A 17468-nucleotide genomic window follows, 5' to 3' on the forward strand; every position below is an offset into this window, starting at 1 on the left:
CCATACCACTTGTCGAACCTGCTCACCTCAGCGCTCTCCATAATGTTTCTCTCCTTGCCCAACTTCTTTCCTTTCTTAACCATTTCTAGCTAGCGCCCGATCAAGCTCCGCAAGGATCCTGTATGAGGTTCAGTGCCTACATGTCGGGGGAGGGAAGTTCGTGTGCAGGACCTGCAGCCGCGCCTTCACCTCGTTCCAGGCGCTCGGTGGACACCGAACCAGCCACCTGCAGGGGCGACACGGCCTTGAGTTCGGCATCGGCACCAGGGCACTCATACAACACAAGTAGTAGCCGACCGACGACGACAATAGAGGAGACAAGCATGCGCAGGCGCATCACAAGTGCCACATCTACAAGCTCGACTTTAAGACGGGGCAGGTGCTGGGCGGCAACATGAGGAGAGCAACTTGTTGGATTGGTGAGCGCCGCCGCCGGGAATTGGACCGCCAACGAATGGGGATTACATAGACACAGGGGCAGCAGATTCATCGACCCGGACGAGCAACAACTTTGATGGCTCATGAATGACAAAGAACAACAGGAAGAATGAGGGCAAATGAAAGAACTTTTGAAGGGCATAAACCATTTGACTGTGCTGATCATTTTGCTCTCATGAATGAACTTATGTGTATGTTATCTAAATATCTAAACTATGATGATCTGTGAAAGCTCATTCTTAATAAGATTCTGACCAGTGCGCCGCGAGAACATGATTAGAAATGCCTTAGGAAAGCCTCCTTTCTACTCAAGCTGGAATTTTAGAAGATGTAAACGATCATCAGAAGATTGATGCAATGGTACATATAAAAAGTCATATTATAAGGAAACATGAAAATATTACCTCAGATTTATGCCAGGTAAGCCTGCTAACATAATCTTCTTGAGCACAGATATCATGGTGGAGGATGCTCTTGTCATGGCTTCCAGAAGAAAGCAAAGAACTCCATGCAAGAGCACCTACACGCATGTGATGGCTTTCCAGATCTACATATAAGATAAAATGTAACATGATAATCAGATTTGCACACCCTCATAAAGTAAAAATTCTGCATACAAATACCAATTCCCTACGATTATTTGAGTACCATTGCATCAATCTTCTGATATTTAAGTTTCTTCTGATATTTTATTTCCTGCTAGAGGTGCCACTAAAGAGCCCCACAGAGTATTCCCTGGTTGGTAGAGAGGAAGGTTACTCTGGAAGGTTGGCCTCTGAAGCCCATATTGAACTGCCTAGGAGCTGAAGTCTGGTAAAACTGCACCCCCAGTTGAAGGCAAACTTGATGACGTTGATGCAGGTTGAGAATAATGTGACTGCAAAATAGTGTTTGTTAGCTAAGCAGCCATGAAGAGACACAGAACAAGTTATCTATTTACACTGGTATATGATAGTACCTGGATTATGGTAGGATCATTGTGCAGGGAAGCTGCTTGTGGTGGTGGCGGCTGTGGTGGTAATGACTTAACTTGCAAATACTGCAGAATTATGGGAACCACAAGTAAATTATAATGTTAAATAAAAAATAGGCTGACAGTTTAAAAGAGGAAAATGTAAAAGTATACATATATACATATTCAAATATATGCACTAAAACATGCCATAGATGTTATTCATGCATCAAAACATATAATGCAAAATAATCAATGAAGTTTCCAGAAGAAAAGTACAAAATAGAAACTTTTAAAAAGTGCATGACAACATGGTACATAATACATATGCATTTATGAATTGCTCGCATATTGAACTAAAATATTCAGAACTAACTACCGTATAGCTAATATTACTTGTCTGCTTATTGTACTGAATTGGATACATATGAAATATAAACATACACAGAGCCCTCAAAAACAAGTTGAGGTAGGTAAGAGATGAAACATAATAATGACACAACAAAAAGTGCATGATACATTAAATAGAATTAGCAAATATAACTGTAGGCAAGCAAACAATTCAAGCAACACATGTGCTTAGTGACTTTACAGCAAATCACTAATATTATATTCTAAAAATCTGAATGATACAGATACTTGAAAAGAACACGAATACAATAATTTGTGAAATAGAAACATGGACACCACATGTGAGTTTGGCTTAGTTTGGTGAGAAGATAATCCCATTGTTGCTTTTGCATCCATCGGACCCTCAAACCAATGAGCCAAAATGCATAATTGAAAGTTGAAACACAAAATAAATTGGTGATTAAGCAGAGACCAGGCACCAACATAAAGCGTTGAGCCGTTGAACAACACTCAATTGTCGACAATGGAAGTAGCACTGCATCAGGAGCCCCGTAGATGGTTCCACGTACCTTGATATCAGTTCCCCGGAAGAGGATATACTCGTAAACTTTGTCGCTAGCAGGAATCTGCACTCCGTCTTTCTTCCACCCTTGGGTTCCAAAGGACCGCACTACAAAACAAGGAATTGACAGGTGTAGATCACAACAGCAGCATCTGAAGCGAAGCAATAGACAGTGCCTAAGGAGAGTGGGGATGGGTTGGAGACCTCACCTCTGTCCATCCTTTAATAGCAGTCGATTGAGGCGAGGAAGGGGCGCCGTGAATGCCGTCGCCGCCAGGTAAGGAATGGGGCGCGTCCGCAGATCTGGCCTTCCATGAAGGTGCCGTCGAATGCCACCTGAAGGTAAATTATAATCCCTACTTTTTCTATATATTTATAAATCAATTCCCTACGATTATTTGAGTTTGAGTGTATAGATGGCTGGCATTTACAATTGTCAAGGCTTTCCATAAAAAGTATAAAACTATTAAGGTTTTATATAGAAGGTTTTTGTGCCACCTGAGTACAATCAAGAGGATAACGATCAGTAATAAATTTGTTCAGAGTTGCAAGAAAGCTACTAAGAACCGGAAGATATGCAGTACAAGGCAGTGAGAAAAGGTCAACCATAACAAAGACAAAGTGACGTTAATTCCTTGACCAAATGCAATTTTGTTCAAGGCTGTTCAAATGTTGGTTATTCCATTATCTGAGGACCACGAAATCAACCACTAATAATACAAAAACAGTGCATTCGACTACAAAACACTACAAATGCACAGCTGAGTAGCTGACAATTTCAAACGAACAACTCTATGGGTGTAACCATTTCACATACCTTAGTCCACATCAACAACAACCACCAGCTTAGCTGTGATAGCCTGCTTTTGGCACTTACTGGCCTCCTCGAGCGGCAGTACCTTCGGGTTGCACATCAACTGCTGCTGCACCGTTTGGTACATGTGGCAAGCTCCGTCAGGTGCTCCATCAAGCCGGGAGAAGTGGAACAGTTAGAACACAATGCCCACCATGGGAGGGTACTTCTGATTCTTGGCTCCGCCGCGGCGCCCTCGAACGATGTAGAGTGCTAGCACAACAATGGCAAATCCATGGCAGAACTTGAGATCTAGTGTCCCGCTATGAATTGGGCAGCCGCCGCATGCACAGACATAGTAGCTGTCGGGCGAGGAGAGGGTCAAGGTCCGCATCGGAGGGGAGGTCCTGCAGGTCGAGAATCCGGTTTTCTGTCCGAGCCTGACCCGCAGCGGGCCTAAACGAGCCGGGACACGGAAAAAGCGGGCCGAAAAACGGGCTAAACGGGCCGGTAAACACGTTTTAGTGCAAAAAGCGGGCTTAACGGGCTTAGAGTTAAACGGGCCGTGCCGGACTAGCCCACCGTGCCTAGTTTCCTGTCCGAGCCCGGCCCGGGCCTGCATAGAACCGTGCCGTGCCGGACTCGGATCGAGGCTAAACAGTGGGCTTCGTGCCGGGCTCGCGGGCCTCGTGCCGGGCTCGCGGGCCTCGTGCTTATTGGTCATCTATAACTACATCAAACGGGTGCAACAGCTGTAGAACAGTAAACTAACTCACAGTAAGAAATTACTGTTCCTACTACAGGACATACTACATCAAACTATAGATATAGGCCACCAAATTGTATTCTTTGACTAGCATACGCTAAGCCCCTTGCGCTCGATCCATCAGACGGTCTGTAGGCTGGGCTCGGCCGACTTAGCGCGGGCGTCGAGGGCCGCGAGCCACTCGAGCAGCGCGCGGTTGGCCTGCTCCGGCGCCTCGTCGTGCGGGCAGTGGCCGGCCTGCAGGTGCACGACGGCGGTGTCGGCGTAGAACTCCTGGATCCGCGCGGCCTTGGCCGGGCCGACCCACGGGTCCAGGTCGCCCCACAGCAGCAGCAGCGGGCACGACATCTTCCCCAGCAGCCGGTCCAGCGTGTACCGGCTCTGGTTCGACATGAACCGCGACATCAGCCTGTAGTACACCTCGCCGGCGTTGGGGTCCGCCGCCGGCGCCGTGATGGAGCCGACCAGGTAGTCGTCGACGTTGCTGGGATCTATGTACACCTGCAGGTATGAGTGTGACGATCTAAGACGATGAACTTTATGCGATTAGACTTAGACATCAAGCTGAGTTAACGTTACGCTTTTCAAGACTTTCTCGACCCTGGCGGGCTGCTTGGACTGCCAGAAGAGGAGCCCCAGCACCACCCGCTGGAAGGCCTCCTTGAGCGGCTGCACGATGTACCTGGACAGCGCGCTGCCCCCCTCCTCCTCCTCGGCCGGCGCGGCGGCCGGCTTGTTGGGGTCGGCGAACTGGCCGGCGGAGTTGAGGAGCACGACGCCCCGGACCAGCTCCGGCACCTCGGTGGCCGTGAACAGCGTCGTGAAGCCTCCCAAGCTGTCGCGGTGTTGATGGAACGTTTGTTTCATTGGGCATGTACCGTCTGAATTCAGAAGCCGAAATGCCATGTGTGTATCAGTTGGTTGCCGCGTACCTGTTGCCTACAAGGACGGCTGGTTCCTTGACGATCTCCCGGAGGAAGTCGGAGACCTGCTCCATCCAGATGGTGGCCTCGTAGTCCACCAGCGCCTTCTCGCTCCAGCCGAACCCCAGCAGGTCTATGGCGTACACCTTGTACTTCTTGGCCAGCTCAGGGATGTTGTACCTGGATCGATTGACAGTCACAGCATTCAGACATCCAAGCTAAACTTGTTTCAGTGCGTGCCCCCCCGCAACAACCAACCTCCAGTGGAAGGCGGAAGCGCCGAAGCCGTGGATGAGCACGACGGGCCGCCCCGCGCCTTGCTCGACGTAGTGTATCCGGCGACCCCGCCACGTCCAGAAGTTGTACCCGTCAGCTTTGAACGGCAAAATCTCCAGCCCTGCACGCACGACAGGAGAGACGGAGTCGCTGACGATGCCTAGAACAGACAGGATCTGAGAATCGCACGGCTCAGACTTGAGAGCGCCTTTCCTGGTCCTGGCCGAGGCATGTTCATATCATCAGATACCTTGAGCAGCGCCGTTGGCTGAAGCGGGTGAGGTAGCCATCGAGCAGGAGACGGCGAGCGCGATCCCGGCCTTGGTCACCAGCTCCCTCCTCTGCATCATCAGGAACCTGCCCCCTGCCAGTAATGGTCCGGCCCCGGTCGCAATGATGAGCGTTGGGATAACCAGATACGGTTGCTTAGAGTTTCACGGACCTGGCAGAGACGAAGGCGCTCACCGTTAAGGCCGGTCTGCTGGGAACCCGCGCCGCGGCGGCGGCCGGAGCCGGCCGTCCGGAGGGCGGCCACGGACGCGACGGACATCGGTAGGCAGGGCTCGTGCAGAGCGGCGGCGAACGCTGGAACAGAGGACGGGGCCAGGCCGGCCAGGGGAACGGAAGTGAAGGCTCGTTCTGTTTTTTTTTTTCTTTGTGTAGCAGGTTTGCGTCGGGGATCGTGTGGTGCTCCGTGGCGCGGCGCGCGATCGGGTAGCCGTGGCAACGCCCGGGCCAAAAGAGTATGCGGGGGAGGCGACGCGCCAACAACAGGTCGTGCGGCTCGGCCAAGTTTTTTTTTTTTTTTTTTTTTGCCTGGGCTGGTGAATCCGCGCTGCGGCGAAATATCTGCCGGTCTGCTCTGCTGGCGGTGGCGCCTTGTTGCGTGGAGGTGAGAACGGAAACTGGGCTCGCGCCGGCGGCGGCTGGGCCACGGTGGTTTGAGGCCTGCAGGTGAATGGAGCGGGCCCGTTCAAATTTCACGTGCGCCGCGCCAAACACGTCAAACAAAACACTGGATTAGGTTTTCGTCATGATTGACGAGAGAAGAAGGTAATGTATAACCGCCGACAAAATGTTTCATAACAGTTCACATTCGATTAGGTTTTTGTTGAATGATGTTCATATGTATGGCTCTGAATCACTTTATTAAAATAACATTTCATATTAAATCTAACAATATTTATTAATATCATAAATATCGGTCTTTTTTTATCCATGCTTACTAAAATATGATAGGGGGTGGGGTGGGGACGGAAGGAGTATTATACAACAGGAGAGGCATCGATCAAAGTGAGTGAGATTAAAGTATGGGCTACTTGGCTGTCAGCGTCAACGTAAAGGGACCAAAGGTGGTCATTGTGGCGCGACCACGGTTTACAAAACCGTTTAGCCTTAAAAAATCGCTACCCACTGGTAACGGTTTACCGTCGGTAAACGGTGGAAACCGGTAAAACCCGACCGGTTTGACCAATTCAAATCAATTTGAATTCAAACCGGTTTACCGGTGAAAAACCGCTCTAACCCGTCGGTTAATCGCGAAACAAACTGGTTTTGTTTTTTTTACAGAAAAATGATAATTTTTGAAAAGAATTATTTGTAGTTTACTCAATTCACATTGCACAGTAAATATTAATTGATTCACACGACATATGTTCACCAAAATAACATACAACATACATATACAACCACAAACTCTAGTTCTCATGCAACAAACAACCAGCGAACTCCGCAATAATCAAATACAAGTTCTTTTACAACTCTCCAACGAGGCAACGACACATAGGTTGACTTATTTCACAATAATCACATGTTCAGCTCGAGTCATAGTGATAGTACTTAGGCATGTTGGAAGTATCGTGATATTGTTACAATCCGTCATAGTGATAGATCTATACAAAATATATGAGATACATTATCGAGAAAACAAGAGCGGCAAACAAATACTTATCCACAAAGCAAAAAAAACATACCAGTATGTGTGTGTGGTGTTTGTATATTGCATGTGCACCTCACCAAGTGTTGAACTTTTCTCCTAGTCAGCAAATCTTAGGAACACATACAGAAGAACTGGAGCTAAGGGTTCTAGATTGAGTCTTGTTCAGACGGATACTTATTAGAAGAACTGAAGCTACTTGATCCACGGAATCCATCGTGGATAGGAAATGAAACCGAAATTAACCACTAAATGTCTAAACTTGACTTGAGCTACGCGTTTCATCTTCATATATAGCATATAACATTTTCACATATAACATATAACATTAAACAAGATTAATATAGCTAAATTGACCACTAAATACTCAATTGTGGCATTAAATCCGGTTTCCCAGCAAAAAAATAGCGGTTTACCGGTCTAAAATAACGGTTTACCGGTCCAAAAAACGGTTTACCAGCGGTTTCGTTGTTTATGATTTTTTTCAAATTTTTTGAATTTGGAATGAATTTGAAAAAAAATACCGGTGGTTAATCGAAACCGCACCCGGTCGGTTTCGGTAAACAGACCGGTAAACCGCCGGTTTTTACCGGTTTTGTAAACCTTGCGAGGGACTTGAAATGTTCCGAGATCAAACGCCAGTCGCCAGGGGTGCAAGTGCAAACTGCAAAGGTAGAGAGGGAATATGCTGAGTTACACGGAGAACTTACCTTATGCGCGGACTCTCTCTTTCCATTTTTTTAAAAAAACTGTAACTTGCATTATCACTGGGTACAAATCAAATCCTAATCGCAAAAAATATTTGAGCAGTGCCATCCCTTTTGCAACTGCAACGTTGCTCGGTCAAAAAAGGGCAGGAAGTAAGAAACAACAAACAATGATATGGTTCAACCGTGCAGAGCAGATACAATGGTTAGGATTTAATAGGCGTCCCATGACGTGTAAAACCCAATTAAGAATATTTGCAGACCATGGGTCGGACCACCATCCTATGCTAGGTTCCGCCGAAAATGGACCATAAACCTGCACTCCTTTTGAAACACTCGCGCACTGTCATTCGCAGCTGTCCGGCTGGTGGTTTTACATTGTTTTAGCAAAGACCTAGTACAGGAGATGCATGCCTGCCTGCCTGCCTGAACATGCGGAGTTATTGAGTGGATCGATCGTTATTGAGATGGTGGCCACCCACGACGCCACAAAGCATACGAACGGAGCGGCATGGAATGGACCATGGAATGGGATGGATATGCTCTCGCGCTCCGAGTGTGCCCATGTCGATGCCACCAACTGAACGCGGAAAGAGCAAGCGCGCGACGATGCCCATGAGCAACCCAACAAGAGCTGTCACCCTCATCTAAGGGCGCAAGCGCAACCAGCCCTGCCCATCTGCTATCATGTGCATTAGCTAGAGGCTCGGTGGTGTCGTTGCTGGTCGTTTGATTCCTGTCTGTTCTTCTTCCCTCTTCCTTTTAATAATACCCCATCTTCCTAATTTCTAATTCGTTTGATTTTTTTTATGCTAAGTTTACCCGGCTCATCTTATTCAAAAAATAAGAAATTCAAAACTATAGTTAGAGTATACTATATAGTAGACGATATCATCGTAAAAACTAACAATGATTATGAAACAAATTAATAAAATGAGTAGGTCAAATTTTGGATAAAAAATCAAACAAATTATAAATTGAAACAAAATCAAACAAATTATAAATTAAAACAGAGTGAATACTTCATATATACCGTGTCGATTGACTTTTTCTTCGTAGTGTCCTCTCCACGAATCTGAGCGAGTTTGGCGCTTTGATCAGGTGAGTGCTTAACTTGTTAGATCTATGACGTGATTTTTCTGAAAAAGAAAAAAAACATGTGACGTGATGGCTGGTGCTAGATACTTCTACGTGTAGAGAAACGGGTACAGATGAGCAGTACGTACAGTGTAAAATCCACTGGAAGAACGTGTGGAGAGTTTGTGATTCGACAGGAACCTTTATTTGTTATGTATAAAAAATAATTTATCATGTGTGTTTATGGCCGGCCACTAACTGATATTTTTATCAGGAAGTCAGGATAAGTCTACTATCGTACCTTTTTCAGGGCAGAGAGAGATATGTGTTGAGAACTACGTCACCACGGATCATCAGATCCGCTCCCTTCCCTCCCGTCAGCAGTAGAGGCGCAAGAAGATGTAGAGAACTCGTCTCCCTTCCCATAAGCACGACAGAGGAAACACACGAGACACTGGATATAGGGTTGGGTCTCTGGCCCCTTTCTGATCTCTGTCATATGAAAGGGTGTACAGATTCCTTATATAGAGATGTGAGACCCCTCAGGGGCAAAGCTGGTATTTGCCCACATAACCCTAACTAGGGTTACTTAACACTCCCTCTTGGGCGAATACCGCGACCAACACATGCCTCGTTTAAACTCCGAAAAAACCCAGTGGGAAAAATATGGAGAAAGAGTGCATGGTGATACAAATTGCATTTGCACTTTGTTGCCTCGTTAAAAACCTCATGTGAGAAACTTCAAGAAAACTCACCAAGGGAAAAAGAGTACAACATATGTCATCGTGACAGATTTTGATCCTCTGGGATCTAGATTCTATCGAATCTTCTACAAGGGCTAACTTTAGGAATATGCTCCCCCTGAACCTTGCAAAACTGTATCAATAAGACAAAACATCTTCTTCTGGAAGTATATGCACATAAAGATTTAGCAAACGGATTGCATATCCTTGCAAGGACTATTTCAGGAACTTTACCTCTACTCACTTCTGGGATACACGAGGTAAGTGCACGTGTCAATATAAATAAGCCACTTTGACTTATGGTGTTCGATCGACTGGATCTATATATTTGATAGAGTTCCATAAAGGTTCACATATTGATCATCAAGCTCACGCCTTCAGGGCATAGAATATGACATTTATTGTCTCACGATTGTGATCAATATAAGCATTCGCTCCCCCTGACGATGGCATCTGTCAAAGTCGTTATCTCTCATAACTCAAGCATATTCTTCAAGATATATGTCTCATTGTTCATCTGGAATAACGAGAATGGATGAGGTTGTGGTGCTATCATTTTCTATCTTACACCATAATTTATACATAGTTGTGCAAAGCAAATAACATGTCCTTCAATAGGACTTAGGGATAATATAGTTGCAATAGTACATATTCTAAATATGACACATCGCTCCAGGCGTTCATCCTTTGCAACATCTATGATGGTGTAACAAAAGTCCATCAAAGATCGTAATCCATCAGGGATTTTTCATCGATCAGATACATCGTTATAGTCTGTCATTCTGGCACAATGGGGATATTTTTGCCAGTAACACCTAAACCTTATAGGTTTCTGCCATCGGGGCTTTAGAGGATACCGTAATTCCACATCAAGTGGAAAATACCATGAGTAAAACTCGTGGAATGCACATGTGCTTATTCGGTGAACTTCAAGTCCTTTGGTACCTCATCTTATTCCTTTTCGGGTCTGTATAGGTCTTTATCCCTTTATAGGGATTATCAAACTTTGGTGTTCAACACAGACTTTATTTCTTCTCGAAAGGTTCCATCAAGGAACTATAATCTCATATAGGAGATATTCTCTCTGCATAGAAGAGTGTTCATTCATCAGGAATGTATTATTCAGTATGAGATTTATATGTTGGATATTTATAATTCAAAGATATGGATCCTCCTAGGATCTCATGATGGATCTTCAGAATCCTATTAACTACATAATTTAATTCATGCCATTTGCCAGATATATTATATAGCGGAACAATGTTTATTCAACACATATGTGGGATGGTCTCTCACAAGACCACTTGAACCATCGCATTCACCACACATTATTTCAATAGTGCCCATAAATGTTGGAACTTCAAGCTCGTGACTTTCATTTTGCGATTATTGGTTCAACCTCAATTGCATTTATCAATGACCCGATAAGAGAGCTTAAAGCACTCATGCCTAGGACTTTGTTTTGGATCCATTTGCAATCTAGAGGGGCAAGATAGTTGTCGACATATTTGTCTCCCACATTTAATAATGATCTCCGTTATTTCTCAAAACGAAAGATTCATTGTTCCGTATTCCCAGCACAATGATATTGCGCGCATTGCTAGGAATTTCATCATCAAGATGAACCTCTTCGTGAGGCAAATCTCCATCAGGGTGAATTAATCGGAGGAGAGTTATCACAGACCACGTGAATCTGCAATCAGAACATATGCTTTGACTAAGGCTGATGGATCATATTCGCAGGCGTCCCCGAGAATAGATCAAATACCAATAAGTCAAATGTGGATACGATATTTGTCGGGGACCATAATTAGGGGTACCCTCAAGACTCCTAATCTCAGCTGGTAACCCCCATCAGCACAAAGCTGCAAAGGCCTGATGGGTGCGATTAAGTCAAGGATCGGTCCATTCAAGGGACGCGACCTCGCCTCGCCCGAGCCCAACCTCGGGCAAGGGCAGCCGACCCTGGCGGATTTACGTCTCGCCCGAGGACCCCCTCCGGCAACGGACACACCTTCGGCTCGCCCGAGGCCCAGTCTTCACCAAGAAGCAACCTTGGCCAAGTCGCCACGCCGACCGACCGTATCGCAGGAGCATTTAATGCAAAGGTGGCCTGACACCTTATCCTGACGCGCGCCCTTCAGTCGACAGAGCCGAAGTGACCGTAGTCACTTCGCCGCTCCACTGACCGGCCTGACAAGAGGACAGCGCCGCCTGCGCCGCTCCGACTGCTGTGCCACTCGACAGAATGAGGCTGACAGCAGCCAAGTCCGGCCTCAGGCGCCATAGGAAACTCCGCTTCGCCCGACCCCAGGGCTCGGACTCGGGCTCAGCCCCGGAAGACGACGAACTCCGCTCCGCCCAACCCCAGGGCTCGGACTCGGGCTCAGCCCCGGAAGACGACGAACTCCGCTTCGCCCGACCCCAGGGCTCGGACTCGGGGTCAGCCCCGGAAGACGACGAACTCCGCTCCGCCCGACCCCAGGGCTCGGACTCGGGCTCAGCCCCGGAAGACGATGAACTCCGCTTCGCCCGACCCCAGGGCTCGGACTCAGCCCTGGCCTCAGCCGACGGTCTCCGCCTCGCCCGACCCAGGGGCTCGGACTCGACCTCGGCCTTGGAAGACAGACTCGACCTCGACCTCGGAGGAGCCTCCACCTCGCCCAACCCAGGGCTCGGACCGACCACGTCACAGGAGGCGCCATCATTACCCTACCCCAAGCTGACTTAGGCTACGGGGAACAAGACCGGCGTCCCATCTGGCTCGCTCCGGTAAACAAGTAATGATGGCGCCTTGCATGCTCTATGACGACGGCGGCTCTCAGCCCCCTTACGGAAGCAAGAGGACGTCAGCAAGGACTCGACGGCCCCGACAGCTGTCCTTCCGCCAGGCTCCAGCGCTCCTCCGACGGCCACGACACCACACGAACCGGGTGCCAAAACCTCTCTGGATGCCACGATGGCATGTACTTAGGGCACTAGCTCTCCTCTGCTAGACACGTTAGCACACTGCTACACCCCCATTGTACACCTGGATCCTTTCCTTACGCCTATAAAAGGAAGGTCCAGGGCCCTCTTACGAGGGTTGGCCGCGCGGGGAAGGACGGGACGGCGCTCGCGTAAGGCCGCTCGCTCCCTCCCGCGTGGACGCTTGTAACCCCCTACTGCAAGCGCACCCGACCTGGGCGCGGGACAAACACGAAGGCCGCGGGTTTCCCCTTTTACGCCTGTCTCCCTCCGGTGCTTCCCCCCTTCGCGCTCCGTCTCGCGCCGACCCATCTGGGCTGGGGCACGCGGCGACAATTTACTCGTCGGTCCATGGACCCCCCGGGTTCGAAACGCCGACAGTTGGCGCGCCAGGTAGGGGCCTGCTGCGTGTTGACGAACAGCTTCCCGTCAAGCTCCAGATGGGCAGTCTCCAGCAACCTTTCTAGCCCGGGACGGTACTCCGTTTCGGGAGTCTTGAGTTCATGTCCCTCGACGGCAGCTACGACATGATACTCCTTCCCCCGCCGAGCGACAGCGACAATGGCGGCCGACAACCTGCCCGCCGGCGGCGGAATCGACGACATCTTCCCCACGTGGTGGAAGAACAACATTCAGGCTTGTCCCGTCCCCTCCTCCACCGACGGAGGAGGAGGCAGGGCAACCAAGGCCAAGCAGGAGGCGGCACCTCGTCGGCTGTCGAGCGAGTCGACGATGCCCGCGCCCCAATGGGGGGCACGTCGGGCATCGACCTCGCGTCTGAGACGAAGACGAGCGCCGTCTCCCCGCAACACGCCAACCCCAAGCAAACGGACGACGCCAGCACGCTCGCAAAGGACTTGCTGGGCGTCACCCTCGTACCTGAGACGACGGTGCAGTCAGCCCCTGATGCGACTTCGTCACCGCCCGTCGACCAAGAGGTACCGACCGATTCCCATCTCGCGCCTTTTGGATTCAGCCTCGACCCACCAAGCGACTTCGCTTTGGTGGACGCTCTCATAGAGGCGAGTCCAAACCCTCTGGGGTATCGTATGCGGTCACCCTGGGACCGGCTGACGGCCGTCTCGACCTACGGGCCCTTGGGTTCCGAGGAATATGACGAGCCCTGTTGAAAGGGAATTAGGCTTACACCTAGTCCCTAATTAATTTTGGTGGTTGAATTGCCCAACACAAATAATTGGACTAACTAGTTTGCCCAAGTGTATAGATTATACAGGTGTAAAAGGTTCACACTCAGCCAATAAAAAGATCAAGTATTGGATTCAACAAAGGAGCAAAAAGGGGAACCGAAGGCACCTCTGGTCTGGGGCACCGGACTGTCCGGTGTACACCGGACAGTGTCCGGTGCACCAGAGGACTCGAACTTAAACTCGCCACCTTCGGGAATTTCCAGAGGCACTCGCGCTATAATTCACCGGACTGTCCGGTGTACACCGGACATGTCCGGTGCTCCAAGGAAGAGCGGCCTCAGGAACTCGCCAGCCTCGAGAATTCACTTGAGCTGCTCCGCTATAATTCACCGGACTGTCCGGTGTGCACCGGACTGTCCGGTGTAACAGCGGAGCAACGGCTATATCGGCGCCAACGGCTACCTGCGACGCATTTAATGCGCACGCTGCGAGCGCAAACGTCAGGCGCGCCCATACTGGCGCACCGGACAATGAACAGGACATGTCCGGTGTGCACCGGACATCCAGGCGGGCCCAGAAGTCAGAAGCTCCAACGGTCAGAATCCAACGGCATTGGTGACGTGGCTGGGGCACCGGACATGTCCGGTGTGCACCGGACTGTCCGGTGCGCCATCGAACAGACAGCCTCCACCAACGGTCAAGTTTGGTGGTTGGGGCTATAAATACCCCAACCACCCCCACATTCAAGACATCCAAGTTTTCCACTTCTCAACCACTTACAAGAGCTAGGCATTCAATTCTAGACACACCAAAGAGATCAAATCCTCTCCAATTCCACACAAGGCTTTAGTGATTAGCGAGAGAGATTTGCCGTGTTCTTTTGAGCTCTTGCGCTTGGATTGCTTCTTTTCTTTCTCACTTGTTCTTGTGATCAAAACTCCATTGTAATCAAGGCAAGAGGCACCAATTGTGTGGTGGCCCTTGCGGGGAAGTTTTGTTCCCGGCTTTGATTTGAGAAGAGAAGCTCACTCGGTCCGAGGGACCGTTTGAGAGAGGGAAGGGTTGAAAGAGACCCGGCCTTTGTGGCCTCCTCAACGGGGAGTAGGTTTGCAAGAACCGAACCTCGGTAAAACAAATCCGCGTGTCACACTCTTCATTTGCTTGCGATTTGTTTTGCGCCCTCTCTCGCGGACTCGTTTATAGTTCTAACGCTAACCCGGCTTATAGTTGTGTTTATATTTGTAAATTTCAGTTTCGCCCTATTCACCCCCCCTCTAGGCGACTATCAATTGGTATCGGAGCCCGGTGCTTCATTAGAGCCTAACCGCTCGAAGTGATGTTGGGAGATCACGCCAAGAGGGAGATGGAGACCGGCGACAAGCCCACTACAAGCCAAGGGAGCACTTCATCGGAAGAGTCCCGCACCAAGAGGAAGGAGAAGAAGAAGGACTCCTCCAAACGGAACGAGAAAAGATCTTCTTCCTCACATCACAAAGAGAAGAAGGAAAAATCTTCTTCTCACAAGTCGCATCGGAAAGGCGACAAGCACAAGAGGATGAGGAAAGTGGTCTACTACGAGACCGACACTTCATCAACATCGACCTCCGACTCCGATGCGCCCTCCGTAACTTCTAAACGCCAAGAGCGTAAGAAGTTTAGTAAGATCCCCTTACACTATCCTCGTACATCTAGACATACTCCATTACTTTCTGTTCCATTAGGCAAACCGCCAACCTTTGACGGTGAAGATTATGCTAGGTGGAGTGATTTAATGAAATTTCATCTAACCTCACTCCACAAAAGTATATGGAATGTTGTTGAGTTTGGAGCACAGGTACCATCCGTAGGGGATGAGGATTATGATGAGGACGAGGTGGCCCAAATCGAGCACTTCAACTCTCAAGCTACAACCATACTCCTCGCCTCTCTAAGCAAGGAGGAGTACAACAAGGTGCAAGGGTTGAAGAATGCAAAGGAGATTTGGGACCTACTCAAGACCGCGCACGAAGGTGATGAACTCACCAAGATTACCAAGCGGGAAACGGTCGAGGGGGAGCTCGGTCGCTTCCGTCTTCGCCAAGGGGAGGAGCCACAAGACATGTACAACCGGCTCAAGACTTTGGTGAACCAAGTGCGCAACCTCGGGAGCAAGAAGTGGGATGACCACGAGGTGGTTAAGGTTATTCTTAGATCACTCATTTTTCTTAACCCCACTCAAGTTCAATTAATTCGTGGTAATCCTAGATATACTCAAATGACCCCTGAGGAAGTTATCGGGAATTTTGTGAGCTTTGAATGTATGATCAAGGGCTCCAAGAAGATCAACGAGTTTGATGAACCCTCCACGTCCGAAGCACAACCGGTGGCATTTAAGGCGACGGAGGAGAAGAAGGAGGAGTCTACACCGAGTAGACAACCAATTGACGCCTTCAAGCTCGACAATGAGGAGATGGCTTTAATCATCAAAAGCTTTCGCCAAATCCTCAAGCAACGGAAGGGGAAGGATTACAAATCCCGCTCCAAGAAGGTTTGCTACAAGTGTGGTAAGCCCGGTCACTTTATCGCTAAATGTCCATTATCAAGTGACAGTGACAGGGATAACGACAAGAAGGGAAAGAGGAAAGAAAAGAAGAGGTACCACAAGAAGAGGGGGGCGATGCCCACATGTGCCGCGAGTGGGACTCCGACGAGAGCTCCACCGACTCCTCCTCCGACGAGGACGCCGCCAACATCGCCGTCACCAAGGGACTCCTCTTCCCCAACGTCGGCCACAAATGCCTCATGGCAAAGGACGGCAAAATGAAGAAGGTAAAATCAAGATCCTCCACTAAATATGAAACCTCTAGTGATGAGGATGATGCTAGCAATGAGGAGGATAACTTGCGCGTTCTTTTTGCCAACCTTAACATGGAACAAAAGGAAAAACTAAATGAGCTAATTAGCGCCATCCATGAAAAGGATGACCTCTTGGACTCCCAAGAGGACTTCCTAATCAAGGAAAATAAAAAGCATGTTAAGGTTAAAAATGCTTATGCTCTAGAAGTAGAAAAATGTGAGAAATTATCTAGTGAGCTAAGTACTTGCCATGACACTATTACCAACCTTAGAAATGAAAATGCTAATTTAAATGCTAAGGTTGATTCACATGTTTGTAATGTTTCAATTCCCAATCTTACAAATGATAATGATGATTTGCTTGCTAAGATTGAAGAATTGAACATTTCTCTTGCTAGCCTTAGAGTAGAAAATGAAAATTTAATCGCTAAGGCTAAAGAACTAGATGTTTGCAATGTTACAATTTCCTATCTTAGAGATAATAATGATATCTTGCGTGCTAAGATCGTTGAACTTAATTCATGCAAACCATCTACATCTAGTGTTAAGCATGTTTCCATTTGTACTAGATGTAGAGATGTTGATATTAATGCTATTCATGATCACATGACTTTAATTAAACAACAAAATGATCATATAGCAATATTAGATGCAAAAATTGCCGAGCATAACTTAGAAAATGAAAAGTTTAAATTTGCTAGAAGTATGCTCTATAATGGGAGACACCCTGGCATTAAGGATGGCATTGGCTACCAAAGGGGAGACAATGTCAAACTTAGTGCCCCTCCTAAAAGATTGTCCAATTTTGTTAAGGGCAAGGCTCCCATGCCTCAAGATAACGAGGGTTACATTTTATACCCTGCCGGTTATCCTGAGAGCAAAATTAGGAAAATTCATTCTAGGAAGTCTCACTCTGGCCCTAACCATGCTTTTATGTATAAGGGTGAGGCATCTAGCTCTAGGCAACCAACCTGTGCTAAGTTGCCTAAAAGGA

The 17468-nt window shown here is 48.3% G+C and overlaps 1 protein-coding gene and 1 pseudogene across 2 annotated transcripts; both read right to left on the minus strand.

The window, feature by feature from the left end:
- Positions 1-564: 564 nt before the first annotated feature.
- LOC103653965 (LOC100191766-like pseudogene) lies at positions 565-3476 on the minus strand (annotated as a pseudogene). Its single transcript, NR_156457.1, has 6 exons — positions 2513-3476; positions 2311-2411; positions 1397-1477; positions 1087-1315; positions 843-985; positions 565-751 (listed from the first exon to the last, which is right to left on the minus strand). The product of NR_156457.1 is annotated as a protein-like pseudogene (transcript).
- A 377-nt stretch (positions 3477-3853) lies between these two features.
- LOC100272809 (uncharacterized) lies at positions 3854-5662 on the minus strand. The gene is made up of 6 exons (NM_001147262.1): positions 5527-5662; positions 5312-5425; positions 5044-5182; positions 4795-4965; positions 4442-4697; positions 3854-4363 (listed from the first exon to the last, which is right to left on the minus strand). Exons 1-6 carry the CDS (start codon positions 5609-5611, stop codon positions 3983-3985), a joined length of 1146 nt encoding a protein of 381 aa, NP_001140734.1. The 5' UTR covers positions 5612-5662; the 3' UTR covers positions 3854-3982.
- Between the last annotated feature and the right edge of the window lie 11806 nt (positions 5663-17468).

This window comes from Zea mays, chromosome 4, assembly GCF_902167145.1.
Source record: "Zea mays cultivar B73 chromosome 4, Zm-B73-REFERENCE-NAM-5.0, whole genome shotgun sequence".
NCBI lineage: Eukaryota > Viridiplantae > Streptophyta > Magnoliopsida > Poales > Poaceae > Zea > Zea mays.